This window comes from Falco cherrug, chromosome 4 (assembly GCF_023634085.1).
Source record: "Falco cherrug isolate bFalChe1 chromosome 4, bFalChe1.pri, whole genome shotgun sequence".
Taxonomy (NCBI): Eukaryota; Metazoa; Chordata; class Aves; order Falconiformes; family Falconidae; genus Falco; species Falco cherrug.
Window position 1 is genome coordinate 83,222,929 of NC_073700.1, and position 18,042 is coordinate 83,240,970.

Below are 18,042 nucleotides of genomic sequence, written 5' to 3' on the forward strand. Positions count from 1 at the left end.
CCATACATTCCCACTGTTTCTGCATACTTTTAAAATGAAGAACTCTGCAAATGCTGGTTGAAAATTAATGTAGAGATTAATTTGTTAAAAGCAAAACCAGTTTATAAAATGTTAAAAAAAAATAATCGAGGAATGATTGTTTTATTTAACAGCAATATTTTCATCTTTAGGGAAATTTTTTTTTCCCCAGACTTGAGGAACATTCATACCTGCTAGCAAGAAAGTTATTTAAAAAATAAACAGAGACTCATAATAATCCTGTTAATACTTTATTAGTGTAATTTTTTAGCTTTCTATTGGACAGAACATAAATGCAAACTCCAAAAAAATAAAATAAAATTCAGAGTCCTCTGCCATTCAGCAGAAGCGACCATGGCAGCCTGTTTCATGTTCATTCTTTGTTATGGAAACGAAAGGAGAGGGGAAGGGAGGGAAAAAGCTCAATAGAACAATTAGGCACACAGCTGACACTTACTGTACAATGATATGCACAAGTAATTTATAACAGCTATATTCATGAGATGTGCTCTTCAGATTTCTCCCTTGTATTAGACGAGCTTTGCTCAGATGAGCAATTGTCATTGAGAACAAGGGAATTAAGAAAGGAGTAACAAATGAAGACTTTTAAAACAAGTCCTTAAATAAACTAACGCAACAACAGAATGCAAAATTGTTCAGCTGAGAAGACATTTTTAACCTAGACTTCAAAACATTAAAAAGTCATTTATTTTACAGTTATTCAAATACACATGCATTAAATGAAAATATTGCACAAAATTAAAATTTAGATTGTGGAATTCATATGTTTTTATTTTGGTACACATTCTGGTAGCACTTAAAATTTACTGTTTAGTTCTAGCAAACACCAGCAGCACAAGCTTGAGGATGAACCAAATGAAAAAGTCAAATGTTCATTTTTTCTTAAAAATAATTAAGGCTAAAACAAGTGCATTTGTTGACAATGGCACAATTTTCAGTGGCCAGTCACAGCACCCAAAGGCCAGAAGATACACCCAGACACTTAAGTGCTGTATATTAACATTCAGTTTTTGAAACTTTCCAGAATAGGCTGCATGGGTTGACAGGGCAAGTATTGTAAATCATCCAACAGGAAAACCATTTAAATAAAGATACATCCAAACTGTTTTTAACAAAAAGTATTCTTTTCTGATGATTCTTGCCAGCCAACAGGCACCACTGAATCAGGAAGCCACATTCTGTAACTAAATATATATACACATGCACACATATGTATATAAATGTGTGCATAGGTATATGTGTGTAATAAATTCATTAAGTAAAATGACTAATAAACACGGTGTATTATGTTCTGTTCACATTCCTAGAGATATTATTTCATTTTTGGACAGAAATGTACCAGATAATTAAAAAAACCCCAACACTCAAATTTGCGCATGATCACTATTCTCTTGAAAATTTTCATGGTACCTACAGAGACTTAATAGGTTCCACAGATTTTACAAAAGAGTATTTGAACTTCCCATTTGCATACTGCATAACAAATTCAGTGATTTCAAAGACATAAAGTAGATTTTGTAGGATCAATGATATATTTGCTATATCGCCAAGAACAAATTGCCGAACCATCTTTCATCAGTCAGATGTCAGGCACGCCTGAGCACCCTGACATCAGAGGAAGATATGGTCATGTAAACAATAGGAGCTGGCTATGTTGGTTACTTCACACAGAACTCAAGATTTTGTTAAATTCAACAGCACTTAATCATCACGCTTCTACAGGACCTGCAGAGAGGAAGAGGGAAGGGTTCTTACATTTTACCAACTTGTCTTCATAGGGATTATAAAAGAAAGGGATTTCATTTACAGTTTTTAGTTCTGCAACAAAGAAAAAAAAGTGCACTTGAGCCCATGCATACTGTATGAGAATGTTAACAGTACAATATGATCGTCATTAAGTAGTATGATAAAAGGCTACATTGCATTAATAGAGTCCATGAGAAAAAATGATCTATATAGAGGCTTCAGCCAATTTAACTAGGTCCTTTGAGAGCCTTCTATCTTTTCTTAGAACACTTTCATAAAAGGTCTGTGTTCCTCCCTCACTTAAAAGGATCATTTGTTCCCATTAAGACACAAATTGCTATGAGGATCCTTGATCAATACCTGTACCTTACCCTGTGTTTAGCATTCAGGAAAAAAATAAAACTCACCACAAACCAAACCCAAATCGGACTCTATAGGATTGCTTTATTTTCATCTGGACAGTGGTGCTCAAACAGTAGGGGACTAACAAAAAGGAAAACACAAACTGAGATATGCTGTGGCCAACCAGGATTATTCAGTTGTTACTTTATTTTTAATTAGACAGAAATTCTTCACTGAAACGAAACAGATGGATGTGGGGCCTTGATGTCAAATTTTTATTAAAATCTTACACTATGCAAAAAATAAAAAACTTATTTAAAAAAATATTGTAGTTTATCTCCTTTTTATTTTCATATATACACTGAGATGCGTTCAGGAATTTCCAAGTGTTCGCATATGACTAATGATATCTTTTACCTGTAAGGAACCAACTAATTCTAACATTTTCCCCTATGAGGCTTACACACTAAAAGGTAAGGAATCTTCCAATTAAGTAGGACATAGTCTTTTATACCAAAAAAAAGTTTCAGATTTTACTGGGGAGTTGTATGTAAACTGTGTCTTAGTGCAATTTCCTCATCTTCTTCTCATGATGTCTATCCTCTTTGAAACATGTACCCCCTTCCTTCTACAACTATCAACTTGACATATGTTCAAATACGCCAATTGAACTTAAATATGATGCCCCTTCTCCACTGAAGTTACATGCAAAATGTATGCCACACGCCGTAAGAGCAGAATATGGCCCTTAAAGCTACAGAATAACCAGAATAGAGGGTTTGTTTCTACTGCACCTCTGTCTTTAGTAAAACCCCCATTAGATCTAACATTAGTAGATTTTTCAAAACATGAAAGGTGATATGAATGTGGCATAGAAGCCACATTACCTCAACTTTTCTTTAATAAATGTACTTTTATGATAGGGCTATAACTATTTCTCCCCTCTCCTCTGAACGTGGTATTCCAGAGACTGCTTTTCCTGTTAGCTCAGTCTTTACAGGAATGTTAGAAGAGCCCTACAGAGCCTCAACAGTCATAACATAGAATGACTCCACCTGATTCTCACTCATTGCACTATCTCCCAGTGCCAAAACATCCTTTTCTTCCATTTTATCACCACAGTTGTGCTTTACTTGAACAGTCTGGCACTTTTCATTGCTGGCAAAACCATCGACTCAGGAACGGAACGAATCAGCATTCTTACATATTGAGCCAGTATTCTTCTCAATGTTGCATGAAGACGCACCAAATCATTTAAGACACACAAACCCTTTTGGTAGTGGTTGAATTACAAGTGAAGATGAGAAGATCCACAGGTCTTACAGATGCATTAATAATCTAATATGTGACACTACAAGACTGGTGCAGAAATAACAGCATGTGAGTTTGAAGCCCCAGAGAATCTGCCCAAGTAATTAGTCCTGGACAAACATACACCAGCTCAATAGGTTTCAAGTGTCACCTTTTCTGTAAGGAAGGCGCTTGAGTACAATGTAGTCTCTGCTTATACCTCTGCATCTGCTTTGACCGTGAATGCAGTTTGTTGAAGAGCTCATGGAACTTATTTTCCGGAAATAATGTTTCTAGGAACCTCTCCAGAAACACATACACCATTCTCTTGTTCAGCTGAGTGTGCTGGAACATTTCAAAGACTCGAAGAATGCCTTTCCGAGTAGTCTCAGCACCTATGATGTGCTTCAGTTCATCTATAAAAATGAAAGTTACACAGAAGTTTAAGCTAAATTCTGCTTCTGTTAACAGCAAACTTAAACTGAATATTAAGTCTTTCAAATTACATAGCCTGGAATTTGAAGTAACAGAGCCTCTATTATCCACAGCATGACTAAACTAAAAGTTCTCTTACAGCAGAAGGATTTCTGAAAATTACTTCACTTTTACACTATGTATGCGGAAACATGTTATTTTACATGAAATCATGATGTAATGGAATACAGGTACTTCATGCACTAAACTTAAAATCCTCTAGTGAAACTAAATACTGACTTAGTTCTAAGAATTACAGTTGCAAAGTCACAGTATATGTGAAAATGTTCAGTGCTTTAATAATTAAAAACCTTTTTACTTAAACACAGTTTATACGTCGACATTTTTCAACATTTCAAATATCAACAAGAATACCGACATTAATTCCGGTAACAATCTATGGTAAGGATTATTAGGCTTCAATCCCAGGCTCACTTACCTGGCATTACCTCCAGTAATTTAGTCTTCCCTGCCACTCTTGTTCTCATTCTAATAGCTTTGTCCCTCTGTGGAACAGTCTCTGCTAAAATGCCATTGGGCCAAAACGCATCTCTGTAACAAAAGCAAATCTGTCAAAATACATTCACATTTTATCAAGTGAAAGGCTCTTTTTAATCCCTCAAAGCTAGCTCATAAAATAAATACAAGAAAGTCATTTGCACACAGCCTAACACACTTCAAATATTAGAAAAGGGAAAAGGCACAAAAAGAAATCACAAGCAAGAAGAACAATACACTCAACCTATTAAGTAGCTACCATATTCTTTTTTAGTACAAGAATCAGATGAAACAAAATTTTAAGAAAATATTGCACAACAAAAGCATTAAAATGCCACATAGTTGTTACATAAAATATACCTAAGATTTTCTTCACCAGTCAGTCTATTGCCACTGAGAGACTACGCTTTCATCTATTAATTGCTTCATTAGATCTCTGACAGCAGTTAGCCTATCAACAAGCTAAAGCTGAGATGAAGTAGTTTCAGTGTCACATAAAGCCCAATGCAAAAGATATGCCTCTGCCTAAAAAGCTATTTTACATCTGTGAACGGCATTTTTTTCTGAATAAGCAGCGCACATACTTGGTTTTATTAAAAAATAACAGAATGCCTGTAAAGTGTGACCCTTTGGCTAATATGTTATCCTACTTTAACGCTTTCACACCATTTAAAAAAAAAAGGCAGCAAGGTGGGTGGGTCTCACTCAACAGCACTGCAGAAGCTGTAAGACTTTCAGGAAATGTAATGACAGAGCTTTGATACTTTCAAATTCGGACTTCAGTTCTGTTCTATCTGCCCACATGTGAAACATACTAGCTTAGAGCTACGCGGTTTTTAGTAATAATTGTTTGCCTTTTAAGGCAAGGCATGCACATGCCTTCATCAAGGCAAACGACATTTCACCCAGTAATATGATGAAATTTATAACTATACCCATACTCTAGCTCTTCTAGACTGGTTAACAAAGAACTTCTTAAGGAACATGAGAAAACTCAAAAATATTATTCTTCATGTGACAACTACTTTCTCTCACTTAACACATGTAAAAAGCAGTGTATGCTCCAACTGGAATTCTGTACAGTAATAAATTTCCTCACATAAAAAGAATAGGAAGGATACACAGATATCAGACATCAGATGGCAAGTACTTCATGTTTTACACTTATGGTAAAAGACATACCTGAAGCGTTTCACTGCATCTGCTACTTGCTCAGGAGATGTCATCCAATCAACATGATCAACGATTTTTCTAAAATCAAAGCAACCGGTCTCTCATTTAATTTTTAGAGCAGAGAACACATAAGTATAGCGTTTTAAAGAACACTCTAGTGCAAAAACAAGTATTATTTCAACTTTCTCTAACTCTGTAAGTAGGTTCTATAAACCTGCAAACTAGGAAAGCAAACACTGATTCTCAAGATAAAAATCTAAGTTCACGGCTGACTCCTAAAGCTAAAACCTTTTTCTTTTTGAGTATATCTGCGATGACTAAGCAGGCTGGAAAACTGATGTTGCATCTCCCATCAGCATTACATAAATTTTCTGCTTGTAGAGTGCTCCTTTTCATGGAGTACTACAAGTTCTGCTTCTGTAAGCAAAGAACCTATTTAAAATCTCAAATTACCATATTTATGTATACAGTTACCTCATAATCTTTACAGGAGATACAGACTGATCATCGACTTTGTCCTTCATTCATCAACACATATACACAGCTCAATATCCAAATCTAGGATGTTTACAGAAATGATATACATATCTATGTATCACCATAATCCCACGATTATTTCCCTAAACATAATTTGGTTTCTAAAAAATAGAAAAACACTATTTTGCTGCAGAATGCCACTAAGCCCCAAGAACCTGCTAAGACAAGATATGACTGCTGAACCAGAAGAAGCTGTGAGTATCTGGAATAGCTTCAAATGCAGAAGCAAAATAGTCCTATACACATCTCTGCAGTAAGAGAGCAGTAGCCTGTGCACAAACTCAGCTAGTTATATTACAATCTGAAAATAGAAAAAAGTATTCAGAGTTGTTCAACAGGGCAACATGTTTTTGGAAGCACAAGTCTCATGATAATTGTCACCTGGTCGTGAGGCATTATTTGAAAAATACCCAGTGCTATTATTACTACATGGTTGTATCAGTACTGGTACAATGACTGATAAACTAACAGTGACGATGAAAACATCACAGATACACTTCTGAAGATTAAAAAGTAATGATATAGTGAGGAATGTCCTGGAAAAGTAATAGGAAACTACTCACCTGCCAGAAATTAAATTTTAGATTCATGGCACTAATCCAAAGCAACAATTTAGTGCCAACCCTGTTTCTAGAAATTTTTTTGTTCTATATTTTTATTTACATTTCAGAGACAGATTATTAGAAAGCCTGGAAACTGTAGATTTCTAAGATGAGGGCAAGAATCGCTACTTATTTAGCACTACTAATTTGCCTTGCACTTGCATGAAAAATGGTACATGTGATTTACAGAGAAGGGGGGGGGGGGGGGGGGGGGGGGGGCAGAACAGACCTGTAACAGTCCTTCTCCCTCCCCTGCCCCACCTTTTGACGTGAGAGAGCAAAAAATTAACACAGCAACTCAGTACAGTTCACATACTTTGATTGTGCCAGTGTATCATTCATTTGTGGCATCACAGATGTAAACAAATCGTACAAATAGTAATAAATAGTATTAATAACAAAGCATAGTGTAAAACACAGGGCAAAAAGCATACACAACATCAGTATTGTTACATTCACAGAAATGTGAACCCTTGTTGATATGCAAAAGTGGTTTTGAAAATTCTCTGGCACATAAGAGTTACTGGAATTCATCTTTCAGCAACGTTTTGTGTTTACATCCATTGTACACCACGTTTGTACTTGGTTTATTGATCCTCTTCAAAGTGGAACGCATGCAGATCTAAACCACAATAATTTAGGAAATACCAAAAAGGATTTATACACAGTTTCATAATCTCACTCACACGATCGCTCTATATAAGAAAAGCAGTACCTATTAATTGTGTCACCATATGTTGCTCTAATAAGTTGCTGAAGCAGATTTTTTATATTTCTTCTTAACCACTGATTTCTTTCCTTTAAATCAAAGACTTCATCCATAAGGAGGAGCATTACTCTCAGCGGAATATTGTCATCCACCTGACCACCAAGTAAAAGTATAATCAGTAAACTTTTATTTCACTTCAAGAAAGCTACAGTTTTAGTATCTGCTTCACAGGTCAAATGTTTCAGTATAAGAACAATGACAGAAACAATTTGCTCTGTATTTTACTGAAATACGAAAACTTCCCTAATTCTTCTATGACATCACTAACAGCAAAGAAAGACTGAAAACTAAACTAGGCTTAAATCCACTGGATTTTTAAAATAAGACAAAAAGAAACTGTTACTTCGCCAAAGTTGAAAAAAGTTAATACAATCAAGTATGTCCTAAAGAGAGAGCTTGTCCCTGAACAATTTGGTAACTGCTTCCAGTAGCCTAACATGAAAATTCTGGAAGCAGCTTTTCTTTGGCATCGTTTTCTTATGGACACACTGTGCCAAATTCAGAACCTTGTAAGAACAATGCCACTTCACTGCAATGAACTGCCTTTTATTATGATACTGTTCTAACCTGTATGGCTATCAAGTGCTTTTATGCTTGTAGATTAAGAAAAGCACAATTTTATTATTTAATAGCAGATGTTACACAGACTGACTTACAAAAGCCAACTTTTACAGAAAACCTAAAAGAAAGGATTCAGCAACTACATAAAAGTTTTTAAGGATGGATGGCGTATACTTGCAGTAACCATCTACATTATTTCAAATATCAAAATCTGAGGGAGAGTTTACTGAATTCTATAGTATGAAAGTATTAGATTGTCATCTTAGTTGCTATTGATGTTTCTCTTGTAGAAACAACAGCAGCTTCTCAAGGCCTGCTTATAGGCCCAAATACAAGCCTATGTATTGTTAAGCTATTGCATAAGAAGACAGCATGTGGACTTACAGTTGCATTGTACAAGAGACCACAACATTTATCTCAAGTACAACAAACTGATTTGATTTTTTGATTAATTAAAATCTTACTGTATCCTTAGCAAGATTTAAAGATTTAATGCACTTTTTTTTTTTTTTTTAAATTAGGAGTTTTACATGCTAAGCATTCAGAGTTTTGTTTTGTATGTGAAATCTTATACAGCTCTACCAGAGAGAGTGGTAGTTTGCACTATATTGTTAATCCTAAACTAGAAGAAGTAGCAAGATCTCACAGCTAGGTGGACTACATAAATACATCTTTACAGGCAACTGGAACCCAGTCAGTGAATTCATAATCCAGCCAGAAATTCTATAGATCCATGCCTCGCTTTTACTGTACTGCTTCTTCACGTAAAATTCCATTCAAACTGCCATACTTTTTGTTTGATTTAGTGGCTGTAAATTGTGAAAAATGCATCTTTAAAAAGCAGTTGAGAGATGAAAGCTTTTAAAACATTTGAAATCTGCCTTTCAGAAACACTTGGCATGTTAACTTAGAAGCTATGAAGAATTGTAGGTTCTATTCATTTTGCAGAAGATCAAGGAAACACCTGCAGAGAAGCTGCTCATATACTTGAATGATATTATTTTGTTTTTTGCCTGTACAAAACAGAAGACTCAGAAGTATCAAAGATTTTGTAATTACAAACTTAGGGATATAGTCTTATACAGCGAAAAATAATGGGGAAAAAGAAAACACAGAAGAACTCAAGGCTATGTTGTCTAAGCAAAAATACATCTACCAAGCCATCATAGCAGTTATGCACAGGAAGACAAACTGGAATGCTTTCATGTGACCAAAAAAACCCGAAACATGAAGGACAGAACAGGTGCAGATTTACAACCATAGCAAATTGCATATAATCACTAGTAATCTTATGGCCTTTCTGTCCTACTCTAGAGATAAAAGGTTTTTGCCAATTGTTTTCACATGTATCATCAAAACAACAGCAACATACCATAGCTTATGATAACCTCAAGAGCTTTAAACTTCATTTTCAAGTTTCTATCATTACTACTTCATACATTTTAGGTACCCACATGCTAAAATTTTATTATTTTGGAACATATTCTGAAGGTTTTTTTCTACAACAATACAGAAAACACTACTGATCCATATAACAAATGCTCCTGAAAAGGTCACATATCAGAAATCAGAATCCATAAAATGCAAACTAAAATGATGCTAACAATCTGGTACTATACTATCTTTGAACAGACAAAAATTGGAGGGAGGAGGGCAAAAAAAATCCAAATCCAACCCCAAACCCCCACCCCCAAACAAAGAAGCAGTAGCATGTACATTCTGAGTTATTCCGTTGTTGTGCAAACCATTTTAGTACTAACCAATATGTTACTTTTAGATGGACATATATTTTTCTTTTTAAAAGGTTAAGAACTGTAAGTGCCTGGTATAATATCAGAAAACAATAAATACACAGTTTAACAAAGAATAAGTAAGTCATTAATTTGGTTTTAGAGGAGTCAATTTTTAAAGTACAGGTGTCAGACTCACATTGTCATCAATTGGTGCTGCAACACGACAATGGTCAGGATCTGAATAGGTCTTCTGGATCAAAGGAGGCACCTACAATGAAAAAAGCTAGCGTTTATGAAGGAAAAAATACTTTTGAATACCAATAAATCAGATAGTTTTCATATATATTTGGTTATGAAAATAAAACCTGACATTTGGTCAAAAGTCAGTTGCATACTACCACAGATAAATACACAGTACTCCTTTCATCTTCCAATAAATCAGACCTGTAGGTGTTCTATAGCTATCAAAAAGTTATCAACAGCTTTAAGACAATCGACATATTTTCAAATGCCTAATGCTTCAACTGAAAAACACCTACAAGTTCATAGGAGACTGGTATTTTGTCTCATGTTTCCTCTTGATCTTAAGTCCTGCCTAGTCACAGACTTCCCAGTGAGTATAACTGCATATCATATAGTTAGTCACACACTAGGGAAGTTACCAGCAATGAGAAAATCCAGAGCTAGTCACTTTATCTCACAAGTAATGAAAAAACAACCACAGAAAAGAAACATACGCATACACACACACTCTCCCAGATTTATTATTCCCTTTCATGGTTTAAGAGTTAATTCATCTCGATTGCTATTCTACATCTGCCACGTGTAACTCTTTTGGTAAAACAAAACGGAACAATCCCTGATCACAGACCTTGCAGCTACACACAGAAAGAAGAGGGCAAGAGAAAGGAAGGTAAGATGGACATGTTAGGAAGATTATTACTTTCATTAAGATCTCTAGATAGTATGCAATGTTACCATTCCCCACGTCTAACGTATTAAATATTAGGAATATAAGGGATGAGGAAAGATGGCAGGAAAGACAGAAAGAAAATTTAATTAAAAACAGATTTCAGCAAGGAATAAGCAGAAAAGAGGCTATCTTCTTATTTTAAGTTTCAGAAGAATTTTTTTTTTTTTTCTGGTGAAAGCAGCAGATGCAGCAAACTAGCTTTATGAGAATGGTTGGTAAAAAAAATGAGAAAATCAGTGACTCATACTCTTCTCAAGTGGCTGAGTAGAATTAAGTGAAGAACGACCACTGTAACAGTCTGTAGTTGCCATATGAAAATGTATTACTTAATAGCAAAAAGAACTCCACATTTGTAGCATAATGACTGCTGCACCTTATTAAAAGGGTGTAGGAATAAAACAGATTGCTTTCCTGTCTGATGACTTGACCCTTCATTATAGTATACAACGTAAGTTTACATGAGCCGATAGCTAATCTCCAATTATTAGTATGTATTAACTATCAAGTATTTTCTTACCTTGAAAAATGATTGCTTTAAGTCTTGTCCCAATCTCTCTGACATTTTACCCATGTTGTCTGACATTTTAGTCATTCCCTCTGCCAGGCTGTCAGGGAGAGACTTGACTGCATTTGATACATTTCTCATAGAGTTACGCAGTGGGTTTACAAATGTGTCCATCTGAAGGGGAAGACGTTTAACCAGAATTGTACAGTTTATGAGGACACCAGTAGTTAATATACTATGAGAAGTATCACACTGTACCAGAGAACAGTAACGTACTCAAATTGCTTAACTTCATTGCAGAATGCAGAATAATGTGCTAACTTCACTTTCATTTATATTTCTCATTCCTACAGCCCTACTGTAGCTATTTACATCTTTCAGCAGATCTTTTTCCTGAGTCCTTTCCATGTCCCATCCCTCAGCTATTCTTAGCTTGAATTTATTTTCCTTTTCTTATCCATTCAATGCCATTTTTCCCTTCCAAGCTTCCTACTTCCATATGTTTCACTACTTCTTTCAACTACTCATCTTTGAAACATGTGTCTTTTAAACAGCACTGGAGTAATATGCTTTAATATCACAGCAAGTATAATTAAAACCGAAGTAGTTCCATATAAACTGTTAATATTTTTCTTTCAGTATATACTCTAAATTCAGCGCAAACAGACACAAATACTAGAGTGATGTCCTTAAAAATTAAGTTTCCACTTGAAAAGCTGGGAAGCAAATCTCACTCAGTCATTACATAGACCTTCATAAATACTTAACAGTGAAACAGTTAAATATTTATCAAGGAACTGAGGTAGAACAACAACCTGAAGTGACAATACAGTCACAGATGCTTTTCGTATCAAAATCACTGAAAATTTAGAAATAGCTACATTTGCAAAGAGACGCCCACACAAACTGGTCAAGAATCATTTGTCTGAAGAGAGTCCTGGTGGCTTAACAAAAAGGATGCACAGCTCAGAGCTCTGAAAGGTTACAACAGCTAAATACGTAACAGCTGCTTTTGAAGGGAAATGCATTTAATCTTTTGGGCTGAAAAGTGGAAAGCATGGTAACAGCACTAATAAAGAGTATAGAACTGAAAAAAGAAATTAAAAGGAATGAGATTACAAAAAGAAATCACAGATGTCTGACAGAAAAGTAACTTGCAACAAACACACTTTCAAAGTAGCCTTGGTGCAATACACTGTGTCCGATTTGAAAATTTTATTTCCTTGTCATACAAATAAATTTACCTGTTATAAAAATGGTAAATGTTTGGTTCCATATGTTCTCAGACACTTTGCCACTCACAAAGTATTCAAAGCAACTCACTTGCAAGTTGTTTTGAAAGTGCTATATAGCTGTTTAATATCAGTTCAACATCTCTTTAATGTGATCACTGCACTACTGAATGCTCTAAAGTTCCCTTGACAGTACAAAACATTCTTACCTTCCGTGCAAAATCCCCCTTCCCTTTGCTGTAGGCTTTATTCTCCAGGAAGTCATACACATAATGGGCTAAAGCTGGAGAAGCTTTCATCATTTCAGGATTTAACAAGAGCTGTGTAAAATAATTTTCAAAAGCTGTTTTTTAATAAATAATGAAACAGGCCATAGTATTCTGTTTAGTAGAAGTTTACCATGCACAAAGACACTACATCTTGGAATATATTTTCTCATTCATTCTCTAAATTTTATTCCAACATTACACTATTCTCAAGATAAAACTGATGTGCTCCCTGGCAATTCCCATTATTTTAACTAGTAGGTTAATTCTAGCATCCTACAGAAAAATACGCACATTTATGACCACTAAAACTGCCTCTAAAACTCCAAGGGGAAAAAAAAAAGTGAAAAGCTGTGACTGGAAAAAATGTTGCTATTAAAAATGGGGCACATCTCTCACACAAAGGAGAAAAAAGTGTTAGCAATCTGAACAGAACAATCAGCCTTCACTACGTTTTGTTCATCTTCATTATTTATCATTAACACATCCACTGAATTGCTCCATATTTTTGTGCTGCTTAACCAGAAAGTTCCTATGAAGTGAAATAACTGAATTCCTTTAGTCAGGCTGATAGAAGCTGTATCTCAAAGGAGAAGCTGTGTGGTTTGCTGCACCGCCAGAGTGGGTGCCACACCAATCCTTATGCAACAGTGCAAGAGAAAGTAACCACAACAGGAGCGTAATGGAAAAAAGTTTAATGGCATAGAGCTCAAAACTAACAGAGATGGAACCTTACCAGTGACAGAACTGGCTGAGAATAAACCAAAACAGCAAAGAAAAGGCAAACTTATTAAATATTAAGTTCTAGCAGTATACTATTTAGGATTGCGTACCATCTACAACACAGCTTTTTTTTTGTTTGTTTTGGTTTTTTTCTTAAAAAGAAAAAGCACATGCTACCAAATTTTCTGCCTTGGAAGAATTTCAGCGGAGAACACAAGCAAAAAAACCGTAACAGCCTACCTGCAAATACGCATTTAGATCTTTTTTCCTCTTTTCCAAAAATTCTCTGTCCATATTGTTAAATGTCTTTTTGCCAGGAAGTTTCAGTATATTTGCAAGGTTTTCAAACTGAAAAAAAAAGGATAAAATTTTTTTGTTCTGTTTTCAAGAGTTTCAAGCCACCATATAAGCTCAGAAATGAGAGGGATCTTACATTCACCTATTCTTATCTACCACATAGCACCTGACAATTTCTGCATCAAGCCTGGATCAGACTCCATGGAGAAGCCAAAATGAAAGGTAGGCAGTCAAGACCAAATGTACGAAAATTCTCAGGAGACCGTCAAGGACAAAATTTCTGAACGCACACACACATGAAACTCACTTTTGAAATACAGACTAGTATAGCGTGCAAAAGGCTTAGGCTCAAGATTTATCATTATTTATCATTATTATTTGGGCAGAAGTTAGCACGGTTATGAGACTACATCAAGAAAAATTATCAATTTTTCTAAAACATCTTTTCTTTCCTCTCCTGATCAAACCTACTAAGGAAATGATTAAGCTTTTATCCCTGGAGTGGATGGCAGCACCCAGTTTACACACAGGTTATTATACCATGCTTGATATGCCATCACCTATGCCATTTCTCCAGGTAATGACAGCGATTGGCACCGGTTGACATGTATTCCACTGTTAGGGTTTTACAGAAAGAATGGGTGTTGGAAGCAGCAGGGAACGAAGAGGCCTTAACGCTGAAGAAGGTTGAACATATTTGCTATAATGCACAAAAATAAAAAAACTTGACAAGAATAAAACTTGAAGAATCAGGATTATCCAAACACAAAATCCAGACTTCCTATAAAAAACAGTATTTTAAGGCAGTAAAGAGATAAAGGTATAGTACCTAGGCTTTAAGAAATAACCTGGAGAAAGGTTGTACACTTTTCTCTCTAAAGAAGACCACAGAATTATAAATTTAATGAGATTGATTCCATTCAGTCCCTGCAAGGTGTCTTTTTGTGAAAACAACATTAAACTTTGGAAGGTCACAGAGCTCGTATAACATTTATGGCCTGTAGGAAGCACCAAAGAATAACTCTTTCCAACTTTTACAAATCCCATTCCCTTGCAAATAGGTCATGTGGGGAAAAAAAAATGAACAGAAGATGGTCTAGTTTTTATTTCAATACTTGTATCCAAACAGAAGCAATGTAAGCAAAGAACAGCCTCTATTTTAAATATTGATATCTACTTCAAATAGTATTTATTACATAACTGAATAAAGAAACTGGTGTGAATCTTTCATTACTTTAAGGAAAAGAGCACACACAGATACTATGCACAGCTAACTTCAATTCCATTTTGGATCAAGCACCTATTTTCTCTGAAAAACAATAATCCCTGCCCTTCCTATTAATTTTATTTAAAAGATGCTAACCTTTACCCTTAACATGGCAAAAACAATGTCTCGGACAAGGACACAGGAAGGGTGTTCAGTCTATCAGTGACATTCCTGTGCCCCATAAATTCAGTAGGAATGTCTGTTTTATTGTCAAAACAAAGCAAAAATGTTGGGAGTCTCAGGTGCAATGAAACACAGGAATTATTTTTTTTTTTTGCAACCTCAGTGTTCTAGGATAATGTTTTCATTTTCTGTAAATTCAAAGAAAGCAGATTTAGCAACAAGAAATTTCTGAGCTTCTCTCTTTTGAAAATTTTTGCTGTTGCTATTTTTTTTCTAGTCATTTACTGGTAAGTCAGTTTTAAATGATTGCCCCATACCAGCAGAACACTAACTCACTATAAGATCCAGGAACCCATACCTGTTTCAAAAGAACAGGGACTGTTCAAAACAGTGAATTAATTTAAACAAAATTAAAAAAAAAAAAGAAAAAAAAATAATTTGAAGAGTACAAAAATTTCACATTTATTGACAGCACACTAAGATAATCAGAAATTCAGAGCAATGTCAGACTTTGTTTATTACAAGTTATACAATATTTATTATTAATACAAGTATTCAACAAAATGTCTGCTTCTAATAAAAAAGCCTTTTCCATTTTCACTACTGTTGTGACTTTACAACTCTAACTTACCTGCACACAATTTGTTCTCTCTGCCTCTCTGTTAGTAGCAGGGTAAAGTGATATAATCCAACACTTCTGACTAGTTCAAAGGTTATACAGTCAAATCTGACTTCTCCAAGGGCTTGGTTTAAAAGCATTTCACCCTCCTCTTAAAAGCAATGCATTTTTGACACTTTTTCATGTCAGCAGGTTCTACTTTCTACCAGCTGGTGAATTACATACAAGTCTCTATTTTTTTTTAATTTCATGTTAGAAGGGTTAAGAGTCTGAGAATACAAGTACAACAATAAAAGGCAGATTGTTTAGCAGTACACTGAACTGCCAACAGCTGTCCCTTTGAAGACCCCACCGATCTGTAACATTTCATCTAAAACCTAAACACCTATTTCCCTAGCTCAGCTTTTATTTCTTAACCTCTGCGACAAATAACAAACGAAATACAACGCTGTTCAAGACCAATAACACTTCCACGGAAACATTTTAAAGTAAATTTAAGCAAAGGAGGTGGCAGGGGGAAAAGCTTTCTAAGTTCATTTCCTTGTGTTACAGCAATTATATAGCCATCAGGTATGAAACTATATAAACATGCACCTGTAAACTGCTCAGTACAAGTAAGGTATGATATAAATGGTAAAAAAAGTACACTTCAACAGAAAATAATGTAGTGCTTCAACCCCACATCTTAAGTCACTTTGAGAAAGCCAGCACTCATGCCATACCACCACACAGAAAAAGCACCTTTCAAAGAAACCTTAAAAGATTCATGAGATTAATTACCTGCTCAGTGATCCTCATGTGAAAGTCATGGAAATCGCTGTAGCGCCGGTATGTCTTCCATGTCTCTTCGCTGTTTGGATTTCGCCGATGGACTGTGATAGCATACAGTGCGTATGTCTTGCCGTGGTCATTACACACTCCTGCCACAGCATATGGGTCAGAGTCAGCATAGACTAGTAGTTTAAAAACAAACAAAAAAAAAGGAACAAACAGAAAGGAAGACGAAAGGACACAAACGTGAAGTGAAGAAATGTCTGGAATGACAGACTTGAAAGACAAAAATGGGCATGCAAGCAGAAGAGTAAGCCATCCCTTTATCCAAAACACTGTATAAGGGATACCCTCCAGAAACTTACTATGTAAACTTAGATTAAGTAGCCTTAGTTAGGCAAGTTTCACTGACATGCAAAACAGAAACAAAGAATAGAAAAGGTTTCAACTTTTAAGAATACTGAAAAGATATTTTAAAAATAATTTTAACCTAAAGAACTCAAGACAGAGGTGAAAGAAGAAATTCAAGTCTGCAAAGTATTCTAATCATACTACAAAAGTTTGTCCATCAAAAACATCTATAAATACAAAACAGTGCTAACAAGCTGTAAGCATTTGGTTTTGTTACTAACATCAGCAGTTTCTTACTAACTGTGAGGTAAAAAATACCCCCCCACACATTACTTGAGTCAACAGAAACTATATATACACAGACATACATATGTATTCTGTGTGTGAGTGCACACATATATATAATGTATTCTGTGTGTCCATACATGCGTGCACGGCTTCTATGGAGAAGTAAATTTATATCTGGAAAGAACACAGATCTATCTTAAACAGAACTAAACATCTTTCTGTTCTCCACTGAATATTTATATTCTCTTGGACATTCCCCCATCACAGAATTCTCCCAGTACAGAGCTTGTTTCAAGAAAACTTTCATTTAATCTACAGAATAACCTAGAACCAATATTGTTTACACTGCACAGTTTAAAGTGGTATGTTTTATCTGTTGCCTCTGTAAGTACTGAGCCAATAACCAGTAACCACAATTTTCCAGTGGCTAGATGAAAATACTTTTTAATCAAGTTCTATGAATTTTTCAATGCACCAGTGCTCCATAAAATACACTTTTCCTGACTGATCATCATCTCCAATCTCTGTTATGCTTCCAGCCTTGACTTCTCTCAAGTAATAACGCCAAGGTCTAAGCAGCCAGGGAGCAGCTCTAGGATAGAGGCAGCTGCTGACAATGTAAGGAATCACTCAATGAGCAAGGTGCATGGAGCACCTTTCCTTTGCCATGCACCCTCTAGAAGAAGAATGTTGAGCACTGAAACCCAAGTGCAAAGAGTGGGCCGTCAGGATGCTGCCAAAAGACTGCCCAGAGAACAGAACTGGGAAACCCCGGCCCCATGGATGCTGAGCAAGCCCTATCCTCTTAAGCTCATGTTGACCATTCTGCTGTGCAGCCGCCAGATCACATCTCAGGAACACTG

General features: G+C 35.5%; 1 protein-coding gene across 8 annotated transcripts in view; it reads right to left on the reverse strand.

Moving 5' to 3' along the window:
- Window positions 1-256: 256 nt before the first annotated feature.
- Window positions 257-18,042, reverse strand: part of SNX13 (sorting nexin 13) — a 67,573-nt gene continuing 49,787 nt past the window's right edge. For 3 of the 8 annotated variants that reach the window (XM_055707706.1, XM_055707702.1, XM_055707707.1), the window contains exons 18-26: window positions 16,550-16,722; window positions 13,704-13,811; window positions 12,684-12,794; window positions 11,255-11,416; window positions 9,961-10,032; window positions 7,417-7,562; window positions 5,572-5,640; window positions 4,331-4,443; window positions 257-3,833 (exon numbers count right to left, since the gene is read on the reverse strand). In XM_055707706.1, coding sequence (XP_055563681.1) covers window positions 3,586-3,833; window positions 4,331-4,443; window positions 5,572-5,640; window positions 7,417-7,562; window positions 9,961-10,032; window positions 11,255-11,416; window positions 12,684-12,794; window positions 13,704-13,811; window positions 16,550-16,722 — 1,202 coding nt within the window. In that variant the 3' untranslated portion in view covers window positions 257-3,585. Of the gene's footprint in view, window positions 3,834-4,330; window positions 4,444-5,571; window positions 5,641-7,416; window positions 7,563-9,960; window positions 10,033-11,254; window positions 11,417-12,683; window positions 12,795-13,703; window positions 13,812-16,549; window positions 16,723-18,042 lie in introns of those variants that run through there. The other 5 variants (XM_055707703.1, XM_055707704.1, XM_055707705.1 and 2 more) reach the window with 5 other exon arrangements.